Raw genomic sequence first — 23,031 nt, forward strand, 5'->3', positions numbered from 1 at the left:
TGCAAAGCGGTCACTCAGCGTGGTGGTCAGCGAATAATTACAGTATTTTTCCCACAGGAAATATTTTTAGACTTTTTAGAAGCAAGAAGCGAACCGGCAGAGGAAATCAGAAATGCTTAAAAAATTGAAAAAAAAAATCATATCATGCATCTTTGTTTTTCTTGCATATCGTATTTGTCTTTCGGTACTGAAATGCGGGGAAAACTAAAACGCAACCGTGCTATATCTTAACCAACAACAACGCACTCGATGGATTTAATTATAGGTTACATCGTTTTTGCCGGGCAAGGATAACTTGATGCTGATAAAAATTACTGGAGCAAGTGTCAGATTTGTCAGGAGCAAGTATATTCAAGAGAGCTTTATAAACATGAGCTTACTGCTCTACATATCATAACTGAATAAAAATTAACACTTCATAACATTTCACTACGTTTATTTGGATCAGACAACAACTTGGATCCAAACTTAAAATTCAAAACGATCCTAAAACAAATCACAACTACTACTGAAAGCTCTGTACCTTGAAGCGACTTTAACTTTCCTAAGATTTGCAGCAAAACACTGCTCGATAACTCAACTCTTCGGCGGTTCTTATCAGCTGTTCGGAGCTATATGTTTCATATTCCAAACACTGCAAAGGGAAATTGTTTAACAGAAAAAGAAAACCACACACTATGTATGAAAAGCGAAATAAAATCAATAAATTTGCGAATTACCAAAATATAATAGTGAGAAACAGTTCCGCCTTCGATTGCCATGTTTTCGTTTTTTCTCAAGACCGTTGATCTATGGTTTTTTGACATAATGCGCATGATCAGTAAACAAATCCGCTAGCAAGCCTCTTGCTGATCGTTTTGCAAGTTGTGAGAACATCGTTTGGATTTCTTTTAAGAGAATGTATGGAAAGTAGCTTTCCCCCCCGCCCCCCCAGCTCAAGGCCTTCCTCCTCTCGTACAGTGACGTGATGTCTAGAGGTACTAGAGCCTCAGCATAGGATAAGTCGGGTTGTATTATCTGCAACACACGCTTTTGCAACCTTTCCATTTCATTACTATAGACAGATATTGCGGCAAAGAATGATGAAAAACTGGGCACGCATATTGTAATACAGGGCGTATACATGTTGTATAGAAAAGTAGATTGATTGATTGATTGATTGATTGATTGATTGATTGATTGATTGATTGATTGATTCATTCATTCATTCATTCATTCATTTAATAGGCAGTAAGAAATCTCCTGTTCGCCCTACGACGCTTTGGTCTAGTTAGCGTAAATTGTCTATGGACGCGCTTATGAGCTGCTACTGGATAAAACTCAACTGAAAACTTTCCTTTCAAACGTCTGGCTTAGTCTACCTCATCTCCTGTCGCCTTTGCTCTAGGACTGCCATCTACATTGGCAAAACCGAGTTGGCATACACTGCGGAGACAACGCCTTTCGGCGAACATCTTTATTCAAAGCATTGAGAATAACTTGCCGGGTTTTGCTGTCGCCGAGCATTTTAGCACGGCTGGTTACTCCGTCATTGCCGCCGCGGAATTGGGGTTTCCAGGAGATATATGCGCCTTACTCTTCAACTGGGTACTAGTCCAGGCTTCCGTTTCCTCTATACCGCAGCCGCTCGCCCACTGCAAAGCGTTTAATATTTTGAATTCATGGCGTATACAAAGCTCTCAAACTGAAAGCTTGCACTGGTTCCAACATAACTGTATTTTCACAGATGAAGGGCCATTGATAGTCTTTCTGTGAGGAGTCATTTTGACACCCAGGAGTCATTTCAAAAGTCGGTTGAGTTTGATCGTCCGAGTGAACGTAGTCCTGAATAGGACTGTTGTTGTAGACATTGACTGACGTTCCGACAACCTGTGCAGTAGTCATCTTGAAAGTCAAAGTGAGTTGTATCACGTCAGTTGATGGTATTATACTCTGGTTATTGATCTGATTGGTCAAATACGTCGCGATGTTATTGGTCGTCTGCCAGTTAAGCCGTGATGTTATTGGCTATGAAGACTCGTAATCAGTAATTGTAGAGTAAACCTCGTAGATAGTACTTCACATGTAATCGTAGGTAATCGTGCAGGTAATCACGGGCTAGGTAATCATCGCAGGTAATCCATTTACAACAGTTTAAGCACTACTTTTATACAGTCTACAGTAAACACAGGTGTTCGATTATCACAAAGGAACACAAAAACCTATTCAAAAATACACGTGCTGGCTGATCAACGCGTAACAATTCGATTGGTTAAAAGACTTTCCCTTTATGGTGAAAATACAATACTTCCTATTTCGGTTCCTGGACTTTTTGAATGAATAGAGCACAACAGTTGTTCCTTTGAAATGTAAAATAGTTCTTGTTTAATAAAGAGACACGTACAGAAGTACACGTGTTCTATTGAAATTACATGTCAGATGTTCCAATATTTGCGCACATGTCACTGCCTGCTATTTTGCATTTGAATTATACACATATTTCAGCTGCGGAGTTTCGAAAGGCGCAAAAGAGCCAAAACTAGATTTGCTGAGTAGTGCAGAATCGCTCCAATAACGCTCTGATGAAACTGAGTTCTGTTCTAAAGATAACATTGAAATATCGGCTGTGACACTTTCCATAGTTACATTAAATCCATCCTGAATGAAATAACTAGGCAAAGGACATGTTCCATGGGCATCTGTAAAACAATTTACAGGCAAATGGTTTGAGTATATATAAGCTGCTGAGGGAAAACGTTTTAACTAATTAAAATCTCTTCTAAAACCAGCTGCAAAAAAAAAAAAAACTAAGCCTTTGAAATAAACTGATCAATTGGCAACCTGTATGACCTTGCTTGGATTTCCTTCTTTCTTTCTTTCTTTCTTTCTTTCTTTCGTTCTTTCTTTTTTTGCTTTTGTATATAAGGATGATGTGACATGGCATTCTTGGGATCACTCTAAGAGTTCATGCAGAAAACAACGTAAAGCGAGTCTCGATTAGCATTCACTTATCCTTACCTGAGAATACATGATTTCCTGATCTCTAGTAAGAGCAAAACTAGGACCTTCAAAGAATCCAAACTGATTCTGTACACCCTCTGGAAAATACATGTCCCAGTTCTCCAAATACCAAGGCTGAAAATACATCAAATTAATAACATATAAGTTAGGCTGTATAGTACGTGCACTTCTAGTAAAGTTCTTGTGGTTGTCTCCGGGAGTCAAGGTGTTTCGATACAGTTTGCTTGAGTGAATTCATTTAAACTGACAGCCATACGTGGACACCGGGGGGACGTCTATATAAAAGTGACTGGAATGCTCGTCGCCAGATTAGAATTAATCCCCTAAGAGAGACCAATGTGGGTGTGGCTCACGCGTAAAAAGACCCCAAAAGGAGACCATCACAGTAAAACAGACATCACTGCTTTTTTTTTGTAAATTTCTTTACGCAAAGCTCTAATCGATAGCTTAATGGGAAAATATAGTGACTTTCCGTCCCAAACACCCTAAGTGGGGCCAAAATCTGCAATTTACACCCCCCCCCCCCGAGGGTAGACGAAGAGCATCCCCCTCACTATTATTGTTTTGGAGTCCCCCCTGTGTTGTGACGAACAGCTGTCAAAGCCTTCGATCTTCAAAAACTGGGTGGAACTCGGCTAACCATCAATTCATGCTTTCGTTTGAAAGCAGTTGCACTCTATAATTCCACAATCCCAACTCAACCATTATACCCACGATAAAGCTTCTAGATTACAGCACGCAAGAGAGAATTTACGCTAAAAACTCAACATTTTGTTGCGGCGATCTTCATGGTTAATCATGTCATATAGTAATTAACAAGTGATGGCTCAGGAGTTTCAAACTTTACCTCAGACGTGTTTTGATTAATATCCCATTCACTCATGCCAGGGTAACGCCAGTGACGATAGTCTGGAACAAGCTGTTCTTCTTTCTGTCCACAAACGGTTGTCTCCGGCAAAAGAGATGCTTGACTCGGATGAAGAGTTTCCTTCTGGAAAGTGAAAATGTGCGTGCAAACAATGGTTAAACAAAAATGTCGGTACAAAACCACATCTTGAGAATAACTTAATTTAATAATTATGACATCAATACGACTTCAAAATTTGTTGGCACGGGGAGATAAGGAAGCGAAGAACTTTGTTAATGTAGCGGTCAGTAGATCATTCAAAGCGATAAATTCGACTAATATGTAGGGATTAACACCCAAAGATAAATCGTAAGATAATGCTGAGACTATTTATTGTAGAAAATAAAATGATAATACAATATGTTTTTTCCTTTTTTTAATAATGACTATATTACGATACAATGTCTAATTGCGATGTAGCACTGTTTGTCTGGAACCGAATTTCTGTAGCAGGCACTCAAGTTTTTGGCGACGGGGCATATGTACGTTTTTTACTTTAATTTTTGTTTTATTTTTTTTATTTTTCATTAATTTGCTTTATACACATCGCTTTTTTTTTTTTTTACCTTTCTTCAATAATTCATTTTTAGTTTCGCTGGGGGCCTAAACAACAAGCTGGTCAGTGAAGAAAAGGCAACCTTTCCTTGACATTTGAATTTGAATATTGGTTGAAGTAAAGAAATTCAAAACGATAGAGTAATTTGCTATCATCAATAAATGTACTAAATTTCGAAACACTTGATAAATCAAGGATGGTTACGTTAAATACAATATCCGTCATGTTTATTAGCGTCCTATATCGATCTAACTAATATTGTAAGACAGAGTACCGTGGGGAAAATAAAATCAGTGCGTGTTAACTGAATCTCAGTTCTAAGACGAAGGGAGCCGACTGTTTTTTTCTTTCTTTTCTTTTTTTTCAAGGACGTGCAAATCGGCAATTTAAGTCAAAACTAAACTCAGTCATTTGGGATTATTTCAGCTGTCAAAATAAAAGTTATTATTCCCATTTCCTGTGGACCTTTTAATCTAGCTGATATAACCTCACCTCGCGAGTTCAGGTCCTTCGCTCAGATCACGGAAGGATCCCTACTCGATCGTAAAGTTCAAGGCTGACATTAGAAACTATGAGCGGACGCCTTAGAACTTTTCATGGTTTCAGAGGCCATCGAACTTTGGTTTTCTCAGGAGATCGTTAATAAAAGAATACCTTGATACAGAATTAGATAAGTTTTAAAAAAACCCTCTTCTGAGGTGAAAAATGAACGATGCTCTCTAAAGTTACAGCACTCGATTTGCTTCAGCTTCGTCCTTAATGCACCTTGCTTTTAGGATAAAAAAAATGGCGAGACTTCAGTAGCTTGGCAGTATATACAATACGGCCACCAGATCTTAATCATGCAAAACTGTCGTTCTCATCAATTCACTCTCTTATATTTAAACACCAGTACTGCTTTGTCTCTAGACGACCACGAATTATGCCAAATATTCAATTGATGTTATTCTTTTTATCCTTAGGGACGAAAAAGAACAGTCATGTTTTCATACACACAGTGTGTTGTTTAACAGATTAGTGGTGCTCGGTATTGTACAGAAACGTGAACAGAGAGCCAAAAGCCACCTCTCTCACGAATAAGTTTATTTTACCCTACTTGTGCTGGAATCCGACGAAAGAATCTACCCAAACCTATCCAAAAACTTTCCTCATTGAAGACAATGAACCTCCTTGGATAATGAACAGTGCACTGGAATTTAGCAAAACAAAACATCTACAATGATAAAGTGAATTTCAAAACAAAAAAGTCTGGGGTAAACACGTGTTACTAGATAAAAGAATGAATGATGACATGAGCCTATTCAAGGAGTTACTGAATTTCATGAGGTGCTTTTCACGACTTCTAGAACTTCTGGCGAACATTCCTGGATATAGGTATCTCTGTTTTTACAATCCAAACGTTAAAGACGTCCACTAAGCGCAATCTCAGCATTTTCAAGTCATACATTCCAGCCTAGAAATTCAGTTATGTGATTCCCATCTTTCCTCTGTTTAAGTGGTCCTTAGATACGCGGCATTTAAGTTAATTATCGCTAAAAGGATTGGAGCTGGGCGATAATGTGTTGTTGTGCGGAACAAGGAGGTGAAAATTGGATTATGGCTAATTACACTTTGTTGAGGCTTTTAAAAAGGCACATATGGCAAATAACCTTTGCTATCGTTACCTAACGTTTTGAATCAACAGTTTGGCACGCGGTTTTGAAAAACTTCTAAACACTCATTTTTTCTGACTCTTAAAATAAATACTGGGCAGATACGTTGAAAACAGGAAAGAAAGAAAAGCAGACCAAAAATAATTGCCGAAAACTGGCAAAAAGGCATACAAGACTGTCTCCTATTCTAAAGAAACAGGCCCTGGTAATTATAGATCCCAATGCTCGGGCTATTGTATTCTTCACTGAATTTAGTGATTTTAACATCCGGCCTTCCATCCCCCCACGTGCCGAATCTATCCACCCCTTGTCTAGCTATCATCACTGCTCGTGTTTTTATTTTCAAAGATAAATTTCGGTTCTTTTGCGGCTCTTTTGCGAACAGTTTAAAACATACTTATTGAAGTAAATAAAACACTATTTTAAATCTACACTCCGGAATTCAAGAATTGGGACACACGCGTATCGAGGTAGCGAAAAGAAAGGCTCTGTTCTCTGACGCTGCGGTTTGCAAGGTTGGCCACCTTAAACACACTATTTCAAAGTAGATAACTCTTAGTGGTAAACATGTACAAACATATGGGTTTTTCTATGCAGTTTTTTGTTAGTGAGAAAAAGCAATGAAGAAGCTCATGCAGTTTTTTAAGCCTTAAGAGCGGCTCCGCGTAAATATCAACTAGACGTGGAAATAGTCAAAAAATGACCTGGCCTCAAACTCAGCCGCAATAAAGCCCTATGGGCCCCAGTTACAAAATCGTTGGTTTAAGTACGATCGAGTGAATAATATTTTTTTTAACGATTTTTTTTCTTCCCGAGGGCTAAAATGGGCAAAAATCATGCGAAATTAGAGTCATATTCAGTAACTCGTAAATTTTAAAATAAAGTTGGCTACTAAAATATAATGACACTTCGTATTTTTACTATCTTTCCTCTATAATTTTAACTGATTAGTTCGCAATTTGGTCAACAAGAGATTTTTAAAGAAATTTTCAAAGTTGTTGACTTAAAATCGCTTAATCAACCGTCAAAATTTAGCACTTTTTCACGAGCTAAAAAAGCGGATTGGTACATGGCTTTGAAGGCTTGTTTAGTCTGAAAGAGCATTCTTTTTTCTTCAAATTAGCGAAATAAAATTTTTGGGTAAATGAAATCACGAGCGCTGACAAAGCCAGGCAAAGGTAAATATTACACTAAAAACGGGCGAAAAAACGTGACCTCTGACCGAAGCACAACCAAATGCGAATTACGGTAGGCACCAAACCCTTAATTATTCGGCAACTTCTTGAGACAACATTGGTCCGAAATGTGCATAGATTTTTTAAATAAAGCTGAGTTAAAATCTTAAGTGTCAAAAAGTCCACAGAGCGGTAAAAAATACAACAAAAGTTACGAGTAATCTGTTCCGTTTTCTGAATTTTACGCAGCGATTTATGCGATTTAACGAATTAACCATTTTTTATCCAACGATACCCACCTGAGACTGTGTTAGTTTAAGAGTCCATAGAACTTCTCAGATGATTCCTCGGAAAGACCTCCGGAAGGAGATGAATGAAGAATTTGAACTCATAACTGTAACATTTTCACTTGCCGCAACGGTAAAACGAAAACAAGTGTCGAACTGCCACAGGCAAACCAGCTTTCAGTGGAGTCATGCAAAGCATGTCACGTCACGTAATTCTGCCCCGCGCATTTGGGAAGGAGGGAAGAAATTCTTCCACGCTGTGCCCTAAAACATTTATGAAATAAAGCTAGCTTTGGACTGTTTCATTTTTGTCCTCGCCTGAGGGCAAAGGTGCCTCTTCCTCCGATATAATCTTGGACTTGATGAGCATCCCGACAAACGAAAAGTGGGAATTTTTTTTTCATACGTTAGCCTCAATTTTCTCATTTGACCTTCGCTTTTTTTACAGACTGGTATAAATGGGAAAATATGACTCCCCTGAAAATGCCACCAAGGAGGCTAAATGTTTGGTTGCCTCTTAAGCCAAATTCACTACAGGGATCGGGATTTCTTGTCAGTGGAACTTGTGGAAGGCACCTAGGTAATAACTGGACCCAAGTGTAATAAAGGTCTATCCGTAATAACATTTGAACCCAATTTCATCTGACACGACTGAGATAATATGAGACATGTCCACATCAGCCTAAACATGGTTATCGTAACTTAAAAAGCTGACATCACGGTTCATGTGACCAAACAGAACTAGAAAAGAAAGGAACAAGAAAAAATGCCATAGAATCTAGCAATGGCTCTCAGTTCAATTTTTGCTACGAACCGTGCTTTTAAAAAAAATTCATTGCTCCAGAACAAATAAATATGTCATTCCCGTTCGCTTACACAAAAGCGCCAGGCTATACAATTTTAAACCCAGTGGACTGATCTGTTATTATTTTTTCCCCTCGGTCTTCTTGTGATTTTCACTATTTCACTCACGGCTGAATTTTATTGATAGGATTTCATGACTGTCAGTACTTTGCAAAAATATGTTCCCGCAAATAAATATTACCGCACAAATTTTTCCCGCAAAAACTTACTCCAGAGGAAATACTGTATGCTCTAACTTAAATTCACTACACAAGAATACAGTACCAAGAAATCGTGTCTGTTCAATCACAACTGGTCTTTTTTTTTTCCGAAAAATACTGACGCACACTTAGTATTGTTTGAAAATATGTATTTCTATTGCACGTACTAAAAAAAAGGACAATATTATCAATGCTGCAGGGTACTGGGTACTTCCTGAAATCGCAAAAATTGATCCCCAGCAAGAAAAAACAGTCTGTCCTAATCGCAAAAATTAGTTCCCACAAAACACAAAAAACCGCCAATCCGCAAAAATAAACTCCCGCAAAAACTTCGTTCCACACGGTATCCGTTGGAAAAATGATCGGTCGTTTGATCAACCAGGACCAGGTCGTTATTTTTGGTTCCTTACTTGCGTCAGTTCAGGTTTATTAGACTACCTTTGTAACCACCGATTATGTTTACAATTATGTACTTTAGTTTTAATTCAATTTTGGTAACGACCCCACAGTATCAGCCCCCGACAAATGTTTGTGTTCCAAACCGACTAATGTCGGAAAAAATGATATCATGCGTTTTCGTTTGTTTACCCTGGCTTTCTTTTCTCTTTTCGCCGATCAGTTCCTTCGATTTTGTCCTTTCAACTTGTCCAAATCTCTTTTTGAGATTCGAATGTGGCCACTAGTTCATTGGCTTCCGAAGAGCTCATTCCCCTTTGTTGGCTTTTAGTCGGGATGTTTCAACGCAAGGAACCACCGAACCACAGGAAACCGAATGATTAGAAAGGCTCGCAACAAATATGTCTCTTGTTCCTCTAGGATACACATGATCAGGCACAATTTTGATATTACATAAAAAAAATTATACTGTTTTTCGTCCTACAAGTGAGCCTCTTAACTCGAAAAAAATTGATTTACTTGCACGCGCCAGCATAAGCCTTGATTGGCTCCGAACTCAGAGTAACATCTTTGCAGGGGGAAATCGAAGAATTTTTCATTGGGGTGGGGAGGGGGGGGGGGGGGGCGGGGAAGGTCTAAATTTTGGTTCAGAAAGGACTGTTGAACTTTTTTGTGGCAAATTACTTTCATTTTCCCCCACACCCCATCCCACTAGTCACTGAGAAGGCAGAGACGACTACGTGTTTCCCAATCTGTGAAAGCCAGTCGCCACTGGCGCGGGAAGTACTGCTTTGCGAGCAGGGGCGAACAGATCATTAGAGGGTACCCGATAACAATCACATTTTTTAATATCCCTGGAATGTAGTTAGTTTAGTGGAAAATTACAACACGCGTTTCATTAAAAAATTCAGCCAGTTAAACAGTGATATGCAATCCTATCGTTGTAAGGATTTTAGTCTCAAATAAGTATCGGGTCTGAAGCGGGGTCCGGACCCCCGGACCCTCCCCCTAGATCCGCCACTGCTTTGGTGCCCTTTGATATCCTTTCTACAGCATTCGGTATAAATTCGAACACACTAATAACTAGCTGTAGATGCACGTTCTGAACTTGAAACACAATCATTATAAATAGCAGATAAAATAAAAGAAGTGCACAGCGCCCCTCGAGCAAAAGCAGGGGAAATTAAAAGTTATTCTTTTCTATAACTAGTTGCAAAAGATGCATCCCAAAGCTTGTTTTATTTCATAAATCTTTTAGCGCACAGTATGGAAGAATTTCTTTCCTTCCCAAATGCGCGGGGCAGAATTACGTGACGTGACATGCTTTGCACGACTCCACCGAAAGCTGGTTTGCCTGTTACAGTTATAAGTTATAATATTTTAAATTCGTTTCCTTCTGGAGGTCTTTCCGAGGATTCGTCTGAGAAGTTCTATGGAATCTTAAACTACCACAGTCTCAGGTGGGTATCGTTGGATTAAAAATTGTTGATTCGTTAAATCGCATAAATCGCTGCGTAAAATTCAGAAAACGGAACAGATTACTCGTGACTTTTGTTGTATTTTTTACCGCTCTGTGGACTTTTTGACACTTAATACTTTAACTCAGCTTTATTTAAATAATCTATACACATTTCGGACCAATATTGTCTCAAGAAGTTGCCGAATAATTAAAGGTTTGGCGCCTACCGTAATTCGCATTTGGTTGTGCTTCGGTCAGAGGTCACGTTTTTTCGCCCGTTTTTAGCGGAGCTCCACGCGCGCGCGAAGCGCGCGCGTGGACGGAGCCCCATAGCTTAGGAAATGTGGTAATCTACCCATCCGAGAAAATTTGGTAATCACGTGACCGTACGACCGCCCGTCCAAACCACAGGGAAACCAATGTTTACTCTCACACTTTCTAGCTAGTTTGGGAGCCCAATAGAAAACTAATTGCACATCAGTGATCTGAGCAATTGATAGCTGTCAAAACAGGATATCCGCTGACCAGTATCACCTGACCGTATCGCGGGCTCAAGTGTTGACCCATCGAGGTCGAGTACTTTTTTGAAGTTATCCGCTGACAAATTACCAGTTTCAAATGATCGCAGGCTCAAGTCTATTTTTGCCAATGATTCATATGAAATATGTTGTGTTTATGTCACTATGGCCCCGCACTGTCAAGATTTTAATTTCAAACTGACCTCGGACGCGAAAATTCAGCCACTTTTTTAAAATAAAGGCGGGGAAGACTTTTCTTACCATGGTCACGCGTTGGTCACGCTCTACGTCCAATTTTTGTTCTCTGATTGGTCAAAATTTGACAGGTGAGTTTATGCGGAAAATTTATGCAGCATCTTGAAAGTTGTTTACTTTGACAGCAAAAGCTGACAGAGTTTTGTGTCAACTTGTGATGTTTTTAACTCTCTTTTTCCACCGGATGTACAAAATGAAATACAGCTGCTATCAAGAGTCTTCTGTTATCCATGGCTGGTTTGTTTATTGGGTTTTTGGTTGAGAAATGCGTCGCTTGTCAAAATTGGGTAATCTGATTTCGGATGGCATCATTTTCGTCTTTCACTTTGTTCAATACGTAAGAGGGTTTAAAAGTCTCAAGCAACTATGGCTTTCCTTGATATTGAGGTCGAGCACAGTTTATGCGGCAAGTTTTTGCACGTTTGTTGAGATTTGAGTCAATGATCTGATCTAGTATCAGGGTTGATATAATCTTACAGAACTTTAAAAGGCCTTCAGATATATTTTCTCACGGCAAATAGAAAAAAAAACGTTCCGAAGAATATTTAGTTATAAATTTGGCTGTAGAAAGAAAACTTTGAGTGATTTTCTTGTTTCGAGGAGTTCTTCTTTAAAAAAAAAACACAAACACCGGGAGGCCGGCTGAAAGTAAAACAAAATAAACTTAAGCATAAGCTTTAAGCTTAAAGACTCAGGATTTTTAGTGACACTTTAATACTTGTCTTCGTGAATGAAAATTGTTGTCTCTGTAATTGTTTTACCGAATTATATTTCTTTTATTGACTGTTAGTAGTCTCTCTTGCAATTTTAATCGCTTGTCCGTGGTGTTTGTTTTCATCGTTCATGAACATCGCAGGAGTACTTAGAAATGTCGCGCGTATCAAACGCTTTATAAGATTACACATCGTTATAACTGGAACCATTAAATAACAAAAAATAATGATAATAAATTCGTTATTATGTTGAGGCGTATCTCCATTAAAGTTCATTCCAACACTCGATCACACTGACCGCTCGCACTAAAAATGAGAGCCGGCTGGCCGTATGGGTGATTTTAGAAATTTTTTGAACGGTTTCGCTAAAAGCCCACGATTGATCGTCCTGAATATTGAAAAATTTTGAAATGCCGTATTCTGTCCGAGGTCTGTATGATAAAAAGTACTGTTTCACCTCAGATGTGATGTATAAAAAGTATAAAAAGCTGGTTTACACACCCTCAGATTTGTTGGCAAGAATTTGTAAAGTAAACCTGTCGAACGCAAAAAAATGCGGCCTGATTTGTTTTCCAAGAATTTGTTTTCGAGGCCTAATCTACTGTGATCAAGAGCCATTATGGCTCTTGAATGCGATAGAAGATGTTTGCTATTTTTTGGGTGTACATATATTTAGGCTATCAACTCGACGTAAGATGTTTCACTCTAAAATAACTTGTCCTTTCCCTCAAAAGTTACATGAATGTGCCCTTAAGTTAACTGATTTGTGGATTACAAGTTTATTGTTTGATTTAAAATATAAATTTATTAATGGGAGCTTCGCTTTTAGCCCTGGCTAAATCTATATATTAGTGTAATATTTACATTTGCTTGGCTTTGTCAGCGCTCGTGATTTCATTTACCCAAAAATTTTATTTCGCTAATTTGAAGAAAAAAGAATGCTCTTTCATACTAAACAAGCCTTGGTGTTCAAAGCCATGTACCAATCCGCTTTTTTAGCTCGTGAAAAAGTGCTAAATTTTGACGGTTGATTAAGCGATTTTGAGTCAACAACTTTGAAAATTTCTTTAAAAATCTCTTGTTGACCAAATCGCGAACTAATCAGTTAAAATTATAAAGGAAAGATTCAAGTGTCATTTACGAGTTACTGAATATGACTCTAATTTCGCATGATTTTCGCCCATTTTAGGCCTCGGGAAGAAAAAAATTCGTTAAAAAAATATTATTCACTCGATCGTACTTAAACCAACGATTTTGTAACTAGGGCCCATAGGGCTTTATTCTGGCTGAGTTTGAGGCCAGGTCATTTTTTGACTATTTCCACGTCTAGTTGATATTTACGCGGAGCCGCTCTTAACTTCCTTACCCCTTTTCTCGCCCCCTTTTTTAATTCTTTATTTAATTCTTTTATAATGCAAATACATCACACTTAATATAGTCGCCTGAAAAGAAACTCGACGCCATAGATTCATGATAAGGAACTAAGATCAATAACTGAGAGGAAGTTTTAAACAATAACGGAACACTTTTTGTTCCTCTTGTCTTTAACTATTTACTTGAGTGTTTGACAATCATAATTTCCGCATCAAGAAAGGCCACTTTTTTTCTTCTATTTTAATCCCAACTTCTAATACTGCTTCGACCTCCTAACCGCCACATTTGACTGCTGGACGAGCGTTGTTCTTTGTTCGTAGCACTGGGTTGAGTCGTGCAAATATAGAACGTTAAGATTGCACTACAGACACTGTAGACTACGAGAGAAGAGGCGGAGAGGAAAACAACACGCAAAGATTTTCTTGTTTTCATCACAGGTCACAAAAATGCAAGTCAGTTTTGCATGTGATCTTATCTTTAGAACAATGAACAAATTCTTCCATACTTGAAGGAAGCAATTACGTCGGGTGGAATTGTAAACAAAGTTTTGCAGGTTACACAGGTTTTAGTTTTGCCTAAGAATTCTTATGTCAAATATTAAAGAAATAGGCAGAAATAGTAATAGCTCTTTTATTAGATTTAGAATATGGACTTCTCCGACTACTGACCTGATTTAGTCTGAAGTATTGAAATGCCGAGTTTCGATTGTCTCTCGAAGATGTTTACATCATTTCCATTCAGCAAATGCGATACAAAAACTCGCATAAACAAAGGTTACACAAGTAGAAAGACACAATAATCAGTTCGAACAAACATTGAATCTTTTCAAGAGCGAAGAGAAAGTAAATTAACTGCATGATTTCTCTTCTCCTCGGCCGTCAATTGGAATTTTGCGTATAAACAACTAACCTTATTCAAATATGAGCTTACCTAGATAAAAATGAGGTCACAACGGTGGATTAAAAGCGTAAATCTGAGCAGAAATTAGACACAGCTTACATATTTCGCTACCCTCTCACTTAAAGCAGGTGAATTGAAAACTTTTTTAAGAAAAGACGAGATTCTTCAATTGCCGAGACGGCAAAATACGAGCAAAATGTTCTCTGTAGTCCCGACTACGCGAAACAGCTCAACAACTCACCGTAGCCGCAGGACTACGCGGGAAAAACAAACAGCCACGTGGTTTTGACCATGTGCAGTAGCATGTTTATCCGTAGTCGCCGTATCTTAAACTTCCTTATAGCTAAATTCACCCGCAGGCTGCTTCTAGAATCGTAGGCTTACAGATTAGTGACTTTCCAAAGCGATTAATTAAGGTGCAAAAAGCGTATTTTCACATAATAGAAATAGGAATGAAATTGGCTTGTATACTAAAAAGATTTATAATGACCATAACTACTCAGTTAAGCTACACGTTTACGTCACTACCGATGCACTTCATTGCTTAGAAAGAGAAAATCGTAATGACGATATCGAACAAAAAAGCAAAAACAACATTATCATGAGATTGCTTTTGCGGTACGGTATAATACGTAAGATTGACTCGAATTGAGTTGAGAGAAGTTAAATTGGACATATCTCCTGAAGATGTTTTCAGTTTCATCCTTTTGTTGAACTTAAGATCCTTGAATTTCAAGAGCGTGCCAGTTTTCTACAATTCACTGATTTCGTTCATTTTCCTATGACAGCTGTATTGCAATTAACTGGTACAGTCTTGTTCAAAATAGACGTAGATCATGTAACAGCTGCGATGCAGTCCAGGACATCTTTCAATTTCCTCCGCTTTTGTTCAAACAGGGAAGAAGAAAATGAAAGCTTAGTCTGAATAATCCTCCTAACCTAATCAATATCCCCTGAGCGGCGCAATTCCGCGCCAAATTACACGCCTTTTGTATGAGCTTGCGAAGTCTTTCAACAAGAAAATTTGTGAGTCCTAAAAAGTGAGAAACAGTTCGGAAATTGAAATAGAATAGCGTCGTATACTTCATTGTCACCGGAGAAAATTGTATGGAGAGCTTGCAAAACAACAGTGGAAAGGGTAAAAGACAAGTAAGCTCGACTTGTGCCTTCATGCAGCTAATAGTTTGTCCTTGATTAAGATTATTCTTCTTCCGCTAGTAATTGTAAATTGACCATCAACGACTCACTTTAGAAAGCTGGTTTACTAACTTATTACCACTGAATCGTGGTCAACAGTTACCCGCACCGTACAAAGGACTTATTGACGGAATCAAGCAAAACTAACTACGAGAGAAAAACTGGACAACTGACAGTTTAACTAACATTAAATGACTATTTAACCGTGACAATAGACGGATCGAAACGCACCAATGACATTACGAGTCTTCATAGCTAATAACATCATGCCTTTACTGACAGACGACTAACAACATCGCGACTTAATTGACCAATTAATCGGGTCGATAACCAGAGTTTAACACCATCAACTGACGTGATACAACTCACTTTGACCCTGGAGATGACTACTGCACAGATTGTCGAAACGTCAGTCACTGTCAACAACAATAGCTCTATATTCAGGACTATGTTATCCCGATTTCAGATTTTTCATTTATTGCACTATTTCAATAGTTTACTAAAAAAAAATTGCGATCACACTCAATTTACTTCTAAACATATAGTTAAGAATACTTAATTATGTGATTCCTTTTTTACCTCATATCCTTACCCTCATAATAATTTTTACTATTGTTTTTGAACGGCGGCCTCGTTTTCATTCATGTCATTTCATTTCTAAAATAAAGGGCTAATAAAATTGTGAATGTCTCAGTGTGATTATAATAAACACAATACCTCATGGAAAGTTCTTTGTATGGTATTTACGCTCTCTTTTTTGTAGCAGAAATCTCACTCTTTCGCTGCGTAAACTCGTTCGATTTCTGATACGTCTGATACATATAAAGCACGCCAAAAGTCGCCGGGGTAATGAGCCCCGCCCTGACCCCTTACAAAAGTACATGACAGGACAAACAGCTAAGCGCCACCATCGGACAAGTTAAAAGACCCAAGAGACATAAACTAACTACTCCCCTACTGAAAGCTAAGTGAATACACAGACAAAGGACCTGCAGAACCCCCACGACAATGATGGCGCCCTAAAAGGGCCAGGCAGCGACCCGCAGGGGCACAGCCCATAAAGTATTCTATATATATTGGCTTTCGCCTAAATTTATTTTTGCATTTTGGGGTTTTACCTGCCAGTAGCCGTACGGCACTTGATTTAAGGGGACACCTTGAAAACTGTACAATCAAAGAAAGACTGCCCGCCGTTGGAAGAGCTCTTGGGGAATTACAATTTTTGTGTGATGTGGGCGAAAACCTTGCTGACAGCTTAGCTTTTTAAAAGAAAAGGACCAGGAAAAAGGGAAATAATGGAGGAGACAAAGGTAGAAACAGGGTACAACCATATTATTTATTTATTATTTATTTATTTATTTTTCATCCATTCATTTATTTCTAAAGAAAATATGGATTGAAGCAATACAGCTGTGTACATTGTTAAGCCTTATGTCTTAGTTCAAAATGCTTTTAAGCTGATCAATAAGATTGTTAAGTGTATACGGACTTTCATCAACAGAAGACAAAAGAGGACTGATTCTCTGTGGAGAAGGTCATTGTAGCAAGCCGATAGGATCTCTTTTTATAAACAGCATGCTCTTAGACAGAGACGAAAAAACAGGACGACCTATCCACCTGTTACACTAGCTACAACTTCGTCTGCACGTCAGTAACGTGCGAAAACTAACGTTTTCTGGTCAGAATACTTCTGATCATTATGTCAGCTTTTGTGACTACATCAGGTATAAAGTAATTTGTCTTAATCGATATGAATCGGAGTATGCTCTCTGTGAGAGGGTAAAACTCCTTTCAAGGGATCCAGCCGTCCGAACGGTTAAATGTTGTGGCATCGACCTTTATTATAAAAGCATATCGTCCACATGAAACTCGTCGTTATCTCTCAAACCTTTACCAGTGTAAAATGTCAAGGAATTTTTGGCCCCTGTATAGACATCTGACTGAGGGGATGCGTTAAGGCACGACCTGCAAAGGAAACAAGTAACCGTCACTCTCCGTTCAAATACATTCAAGGGGTGTAGAACCGGATGCGTCCTTGCGACCAAGAAGAAGCAAATAGTAAAATACTAAAGGACGGCTTATCGTTTAAAAGATAGCGAGTTTCAGTCAGACGAGGAGAGAGAGATGTGAAGAAAATATTTACGATCAAACGACTTACTTTTGATTTGGATGCAGCATAACAGGGGCTGAAAAAGCTTTCTCGAAAATACAGTGCGGAATTCGGGAAACTTTACGGGATAAGGGATTTGACTGCTACCAGGGAAATGGGATTCGCCAAACTTTGGGTTACGGGATTGGGAAAGAAAACGAGTATTCAGGATAGCGATGACAGAAGTTCGGGATGCGGGATTGTCGTGTTCTGTTGGAGCCGAAATACGAGATCAGTAACCCCCGCTCCCCCTTTCTAGATCCTAACAAACGAGTGATTGAATTTAATGACGATTAGATTTATCTTGTCTGATCATGTGATTAATTCTCGTCACCAATCTGTGTTATAAGGCATTCAGATATTACAAGGACAGAAGGAGAATTTTCATTAGTACTGATTACTCTTAGGGCGTGTAATGTTTTATAAGTACTATAACGCGTATGGGTTATTAAAGAGAGTGATCTTATCATCTGAATTTCTTCAATAACTGGTGTCCATACACAATTGAGCAAGTAACCTCTCTGTACTAGAAAGTCGAACAAATTTTCTCTCAAATACCAAAGTATTTGCTATTCGAATTGGGATTCAAATATTTTTTTAAAATATGTTTTCGTACGGATGGGCTGTGTTTGATATCCTCGCGCCTGTTTTGAAGTTTTTTAAATTAAATTCTTATGCTTACCAGAGAAAAAGCTTTGCTAACCCTTAAGTGCAAAACTTGGGTGTTAAAAGTATCCAAACTCATTCCGCACGTTCTGTGGAAAATACATGTCCCAGTTCTCCATACAAAATGGCTGAAAAAAAAATGTTATAGCGTTATTAGAATTGAAGTCGTGCACGAAACGGTGCGTGTGTGGTAGCGCCTGTGTCAGGTTGACATAGAAAAGTTTGTGGTTGCTCGTCGCAAACGCTGGGGGAAGATTTCAGTTAGGTCTCCCCTAGGGGTTAAAAAACGCTCCCAGATTGGCCTTCCTTAGGCCGGTATAAATCTGATTTTTCGAACGAGCTTCCATTCTCCGTCTCTTTCATGTGAAGGTCCCTCCCTTCCTATTGTAGATCCACCGGGTACCACAAGCTTACAACCTCTCAATTACGTAATGTTTGACGCTAGCAATGAGATAGCACGCCATGCCTGAGGCGTGTCTACTAGATGTAGTTATACCTCTGTGTTCTGCGTATCCCATTCACTCACGCCCGCATAACTCAAGTTTTGGTTTGGAACAAGATTTTTTTCTAATCCCGAAACTGTCTCGTCCAAGGAGCTGTTTGTCTCTGATGTAAAACACCGTCTTCTCCTACGCCTTGAAGAATTTCCTTTTGAAAAGTGAAAGAATCGAAAGTTAAAAAATGCATGTGTAAACAATGGTTAAACAATAATGACGGTGCAAAACCACGTCTTGAAAACAAGTTAATTTAATTATTATGACATCAATATGACTTCAAAGTTCAAGTTGTTGGCACAGAGAGATAAGAAAGCAACGAATTCAGTTGATGTTGTTGACCACTCGATACCAGAGGATCGATATGATTCAACGCATTAAATTCGACTAATATCTGAGTTATTAACACCCAAAGATAAACCGAAAGTTTATGTGACGCTATTTATTTTGGAAAGAAAATGATAATACAATATGTTTGAAAACTAGCACCTAAATTACCATATAGATGTTCGATAAGTTAAATTCGCGATATAGCGCTGCTCATCTTGAAACCGCATCTCATGCAACCGGCACAAAGTTTAAATTTGCAGTGCATGTTACTTTTTCTGTTTCTTTAATTTTGTTAATTTGTTTTATCAGCATCAAATTGTTTGGCTAAAAAGATTGCGAAAAAAACTTTCCTTGAAGAAATCATTTTTAGGTTTGTTAAGGAAATGTTCGTTGAAGAGTATTCAAGCTTTTTCCCTGTCCAAATATCCCGATTAATGTAGAAAGAAACGTGAAATTTCACCTTTAAGAAATGCACTAACTATGGAAAGACAAGAAGTGTAAAAATATTCTTATAATTTGCTGGTGTTGTGTCAAAAAGCATTTACATTTGGAAGCCTGACTACTATATATGTTGACCCAAAACACATTGTCCTACTTAATGCGAAGGGGTGGGGGGGAGGGAATATGGCCGACTACCGTTCTGAGGACCGACCTTCAACTCTACCCAGCAATTTGCATCAATCTCCGTTATAAGAGTAGAGACACAGAAATGTAAATGTGGGACCTAAAATCAAGGCAAGGCCTCACTCCCTGTTGACCTAAGTCGCAATGGCCCAAAATCACCTACTTATAAGTTTCTTCTCATTTTTCGAACAGCTCTTAAGTTTGAAAACATCTTAAATGATTTTAAAGGCATAATTTCCGACTCTGATGGACGCAAACTGAAGAGCTTAGTCTATCAAAAACCCTTGTAATATTAAACACCATCTGAGTGCAAGATCCTGATCGACAATATTGAGGCAGTCAATATTAAAATAAATTAAAGTTAATGTGTTATACAGGTTCTGTCACGGATAGTCTAACCTTTATATCCCGGCTGCGTGTTCATCTTCTTCGATAGAACTAAGTCACGGCAAATGGGTTTCTACTTGCGGAGTAACGAGTCACCTGAATTTTGCTCCTGATTGAAACTGGGATAAATTTGCTCGTATAGCATCCACTGGCTCAACTCGTTATAGTTTCATTTCTTTTTCCGGATTTTTCCGAACGGGAATTAATGTATTAAAGACGATGCAGATCTCTTTTTGGTGACTAGTCTGAGGGCTTTGTCTTTGGACGACCACGAACTATGCCAAAAATTATCTTAATTTTATTCTTTTATCCTTTGGAAAAAAAAGAGAACATGTTCGTGATATCAGTGGTTCAGCTAGATATACCGGGGATATAATGGTCCAAAAACGTTCGCAGACGAAAAACTACCTTCTATTTCTGAGAAGTTCATGATATCTCACCGTCGTGCAGCAATTGAAAAAAAACTTCCCCAAAATGTCTTTAACGGACAGTAAATTTTGGAAAATGAACAGTTCATTAAAGTCAAACAAAACAAAACACAGTCAATTATTAAGTCAATTTCAAAACAAAAATTAATAGTCTGGTGGTAAACACGTGTTTCCAGATAAAAGAATGAATAGCAACAGGAAACTATTCAATGAATTACGGAATTACATGAGATGCTTTCAACTTCCTGGGAACGTTTTTGAGTTTTTCCAATGCTACAAACAGCACTATGCGATCTAACCATTTTTAAGACATACAACCCAACCTAAAAATCCAGTTAAGCCATTCCCATCGTTAAAAGTTATTATCAGCAAATACCACTGCTCAGGTGGTCTGAAGATAAGCGGCATAGACGCAAATCATCGGGATTTGAGCTTAGCGATGACATGTCACGGTTGTGCAGAACGAGGTGAAAATTGGATTATGGTTAATTAAATACACTTTGTTAACGCTTTTAAATTTTTTTAAATTAGCGAATGAGGGAAATAACCTTTGGTATCATCACCTGTCTTTTACGCTCTGACTCGATGCCCCGACACGAGTTTTTAAAACTCTATTGATTGGAATGAAACAACTTCTAACTGCTCCGAAACCGGCAAAAGGCAAACATCAACCAAAGCAACCTAGCAGTCTTTGGCAATGGTAATGAAACAAGCCATCCCAGACATGCCACGACAATTAGATTCCTCACCGTATATCTAGTGATTATGATATCCGGTCTTTTATCCCCCCGCGTGCCGATAGTATTTTAAATACTTAATAACCCCTCGTCTAGCTATCATCGCTGCTCGTGTTTTTATTTTCAAACGATAATTTTTGCGATTTTTGTTTCTAAATAATCCGTACTGTTCAAAACATACTTTAATGAAGTACATAAAAAACTGTTTCTATTCTCTCAAATTCGTGATGTTAGAAGAATCGTCGACATAGGATGCAAAAAAGGCTGCGAGATATTGTGCTAACCTTATGGGGGTGGCGGGCTTCTCCTAAAATGTTTTACAGTTGGTTATTATCTCTTGTTTAGGATTAGTTATGGAGGCGAAACCAGTGGATTGCACGCATCTTAGGTATCCTACTGTTGAACAGTTGCTACTTATAGAATGATATTTCGAGCAACAACAATTTCCCGTCTGTCCTGTATCTTCGCTATACCGCACAACAGTTCAAAGCAACTGCTATTTTCGGGCTGGATAAAAAGGAACTAAGAAAGAGAAGGAAAAAAGACAGACTGCATGCAGGTACCCCTCTCTTCGTCATGGTTAGATGACAGAGGGAAAATATAAAGAAAAAATGTTTTGGGCCATTAGCGTGTTTAGATTCACTTAATTACATTCCAGTTAGTACTCCTAAAAGAAATTTGATGCTTCACCGAAAAGAAACATCGATAAGAAGGGAAGTTGTTAGTTTAAAATAAAGAAGCAGTTTTTGTTCCTCTTCACTTTAAAATATTCACTTAAATGCAATTTCCGCATAAAGATTTTTAAGCCTTTAGCGCGAAAAAAGTGTCTTAAGACACTTTTTCAGTTTTAACTTCTTTAATTCAAAGGCCGCTTGGCCTCCGACCTGCCGCGGTATTTGGCACAACATAACAAATTTTACAATAAACTTGAAGAGCATTGTTTGCTCACTTGTTGCTTCCATTAAACCCGACTGTTACCAGTAGCTTTAAGACACAGCGGATCGAGAACTGAGATCAAGCTAAAAGATACCTGACTTTGTAATGGCAAGTAATAAATGAAAAAGTTATTTTAATCAATGGATTTAACGAGGCCTAATGTATATCAACCGGGTCGGTCTTCTTACTATATAAAGATCTTGTCTTTTTAAGATCACATGCCTTTGCCAATGAATACGGCTACTAATACTGAGGTTTTTTGTACGAACAGTAACTTCACCAATGCAAAAGACGGGCTCATTTATGCAGTCAAAATGACCTGAACTTTGAAAATAGAAACGTAACACGGAAACAACTGCCAAGGGCAAGTTAATTTGCACGGGTGCATTTGTCATAAATACTTACTCCTTACCTTTCCGTTTTGGCTCAAACTTAAAAACTCTGTACGGTTTAGTTCCTTCCAAATGTCTAATTTCCATGATATCCGACATCTTTTGCAGAGCACAGCGAAATCTCGTCTTCCACGTCGAGGGATCTGGCTGGTCGCCTGGGCGATATTTTCCTGTGTGGCTTGCCCAGCGTTTGAACAATTCTGCATGGGTTTCGAGCTTGAATTCGGGATTATCAACTCGCACCCAAATAATTTTAAAGATCCCGAGGTCTTTATCGATCCACTCTACGCCATAGATATCTCCACTTTCGATCTGCTCTTTAAGCCAAGGCGTAAAGTGCAGCCGCTGTTTCGACCCTTTACGCGTTCGTTTCGGGGATGAAACTCGCAACTTAGACAGCATTTTCACTATAAATCTTCCACTTTCGTGCGATAA

At 38.4% G+C, this 23,031-nt stretch overlaps 1 protein-coding gene across 1 annotated transcript; it reads right to left on the bottom strand.

The window, feature by feature from the left end:
* Window positions 1-18,282: 18,282 nt before the first annotated feature.
* On the bottom strand, window positions 18,283-22,998 carry LOC140926067 (interferon regulatory factor 2-like). The gene is made up of 3 exons (XM_073375868.1): window positions 22,617-22,998; window positions 18,765-18,916; window positions 18,283-18,396 (listed from the first exon to the last, which is right to left on the bottom strand). Exons 1-3 carry the CDS (start codon window positions 22,996-22,998, stop codon window positions 18,328-18,330), a joined length of 603 nt encoding a protein of 200 aa, XP_073231969.1. The 3' UTR covers window positions 18,283-18,327.
* Window positions 22,999-23,031: the final 33 nt, after the last annotated feature.

This window comes from Porites lutea, chromosome 2, assembly GCF_958299795.1.
Source record: "Porites lutea chromosome 2, jaPorLute2.1, whole genome shotgun sequence".
Taxonomy (NCBI): domain Eukaryota; kingdom Metazoa; phylum Cnidaria; class Anthozoa; order Scleractinia; family Poritidae; genus Porites; species Porites lutea.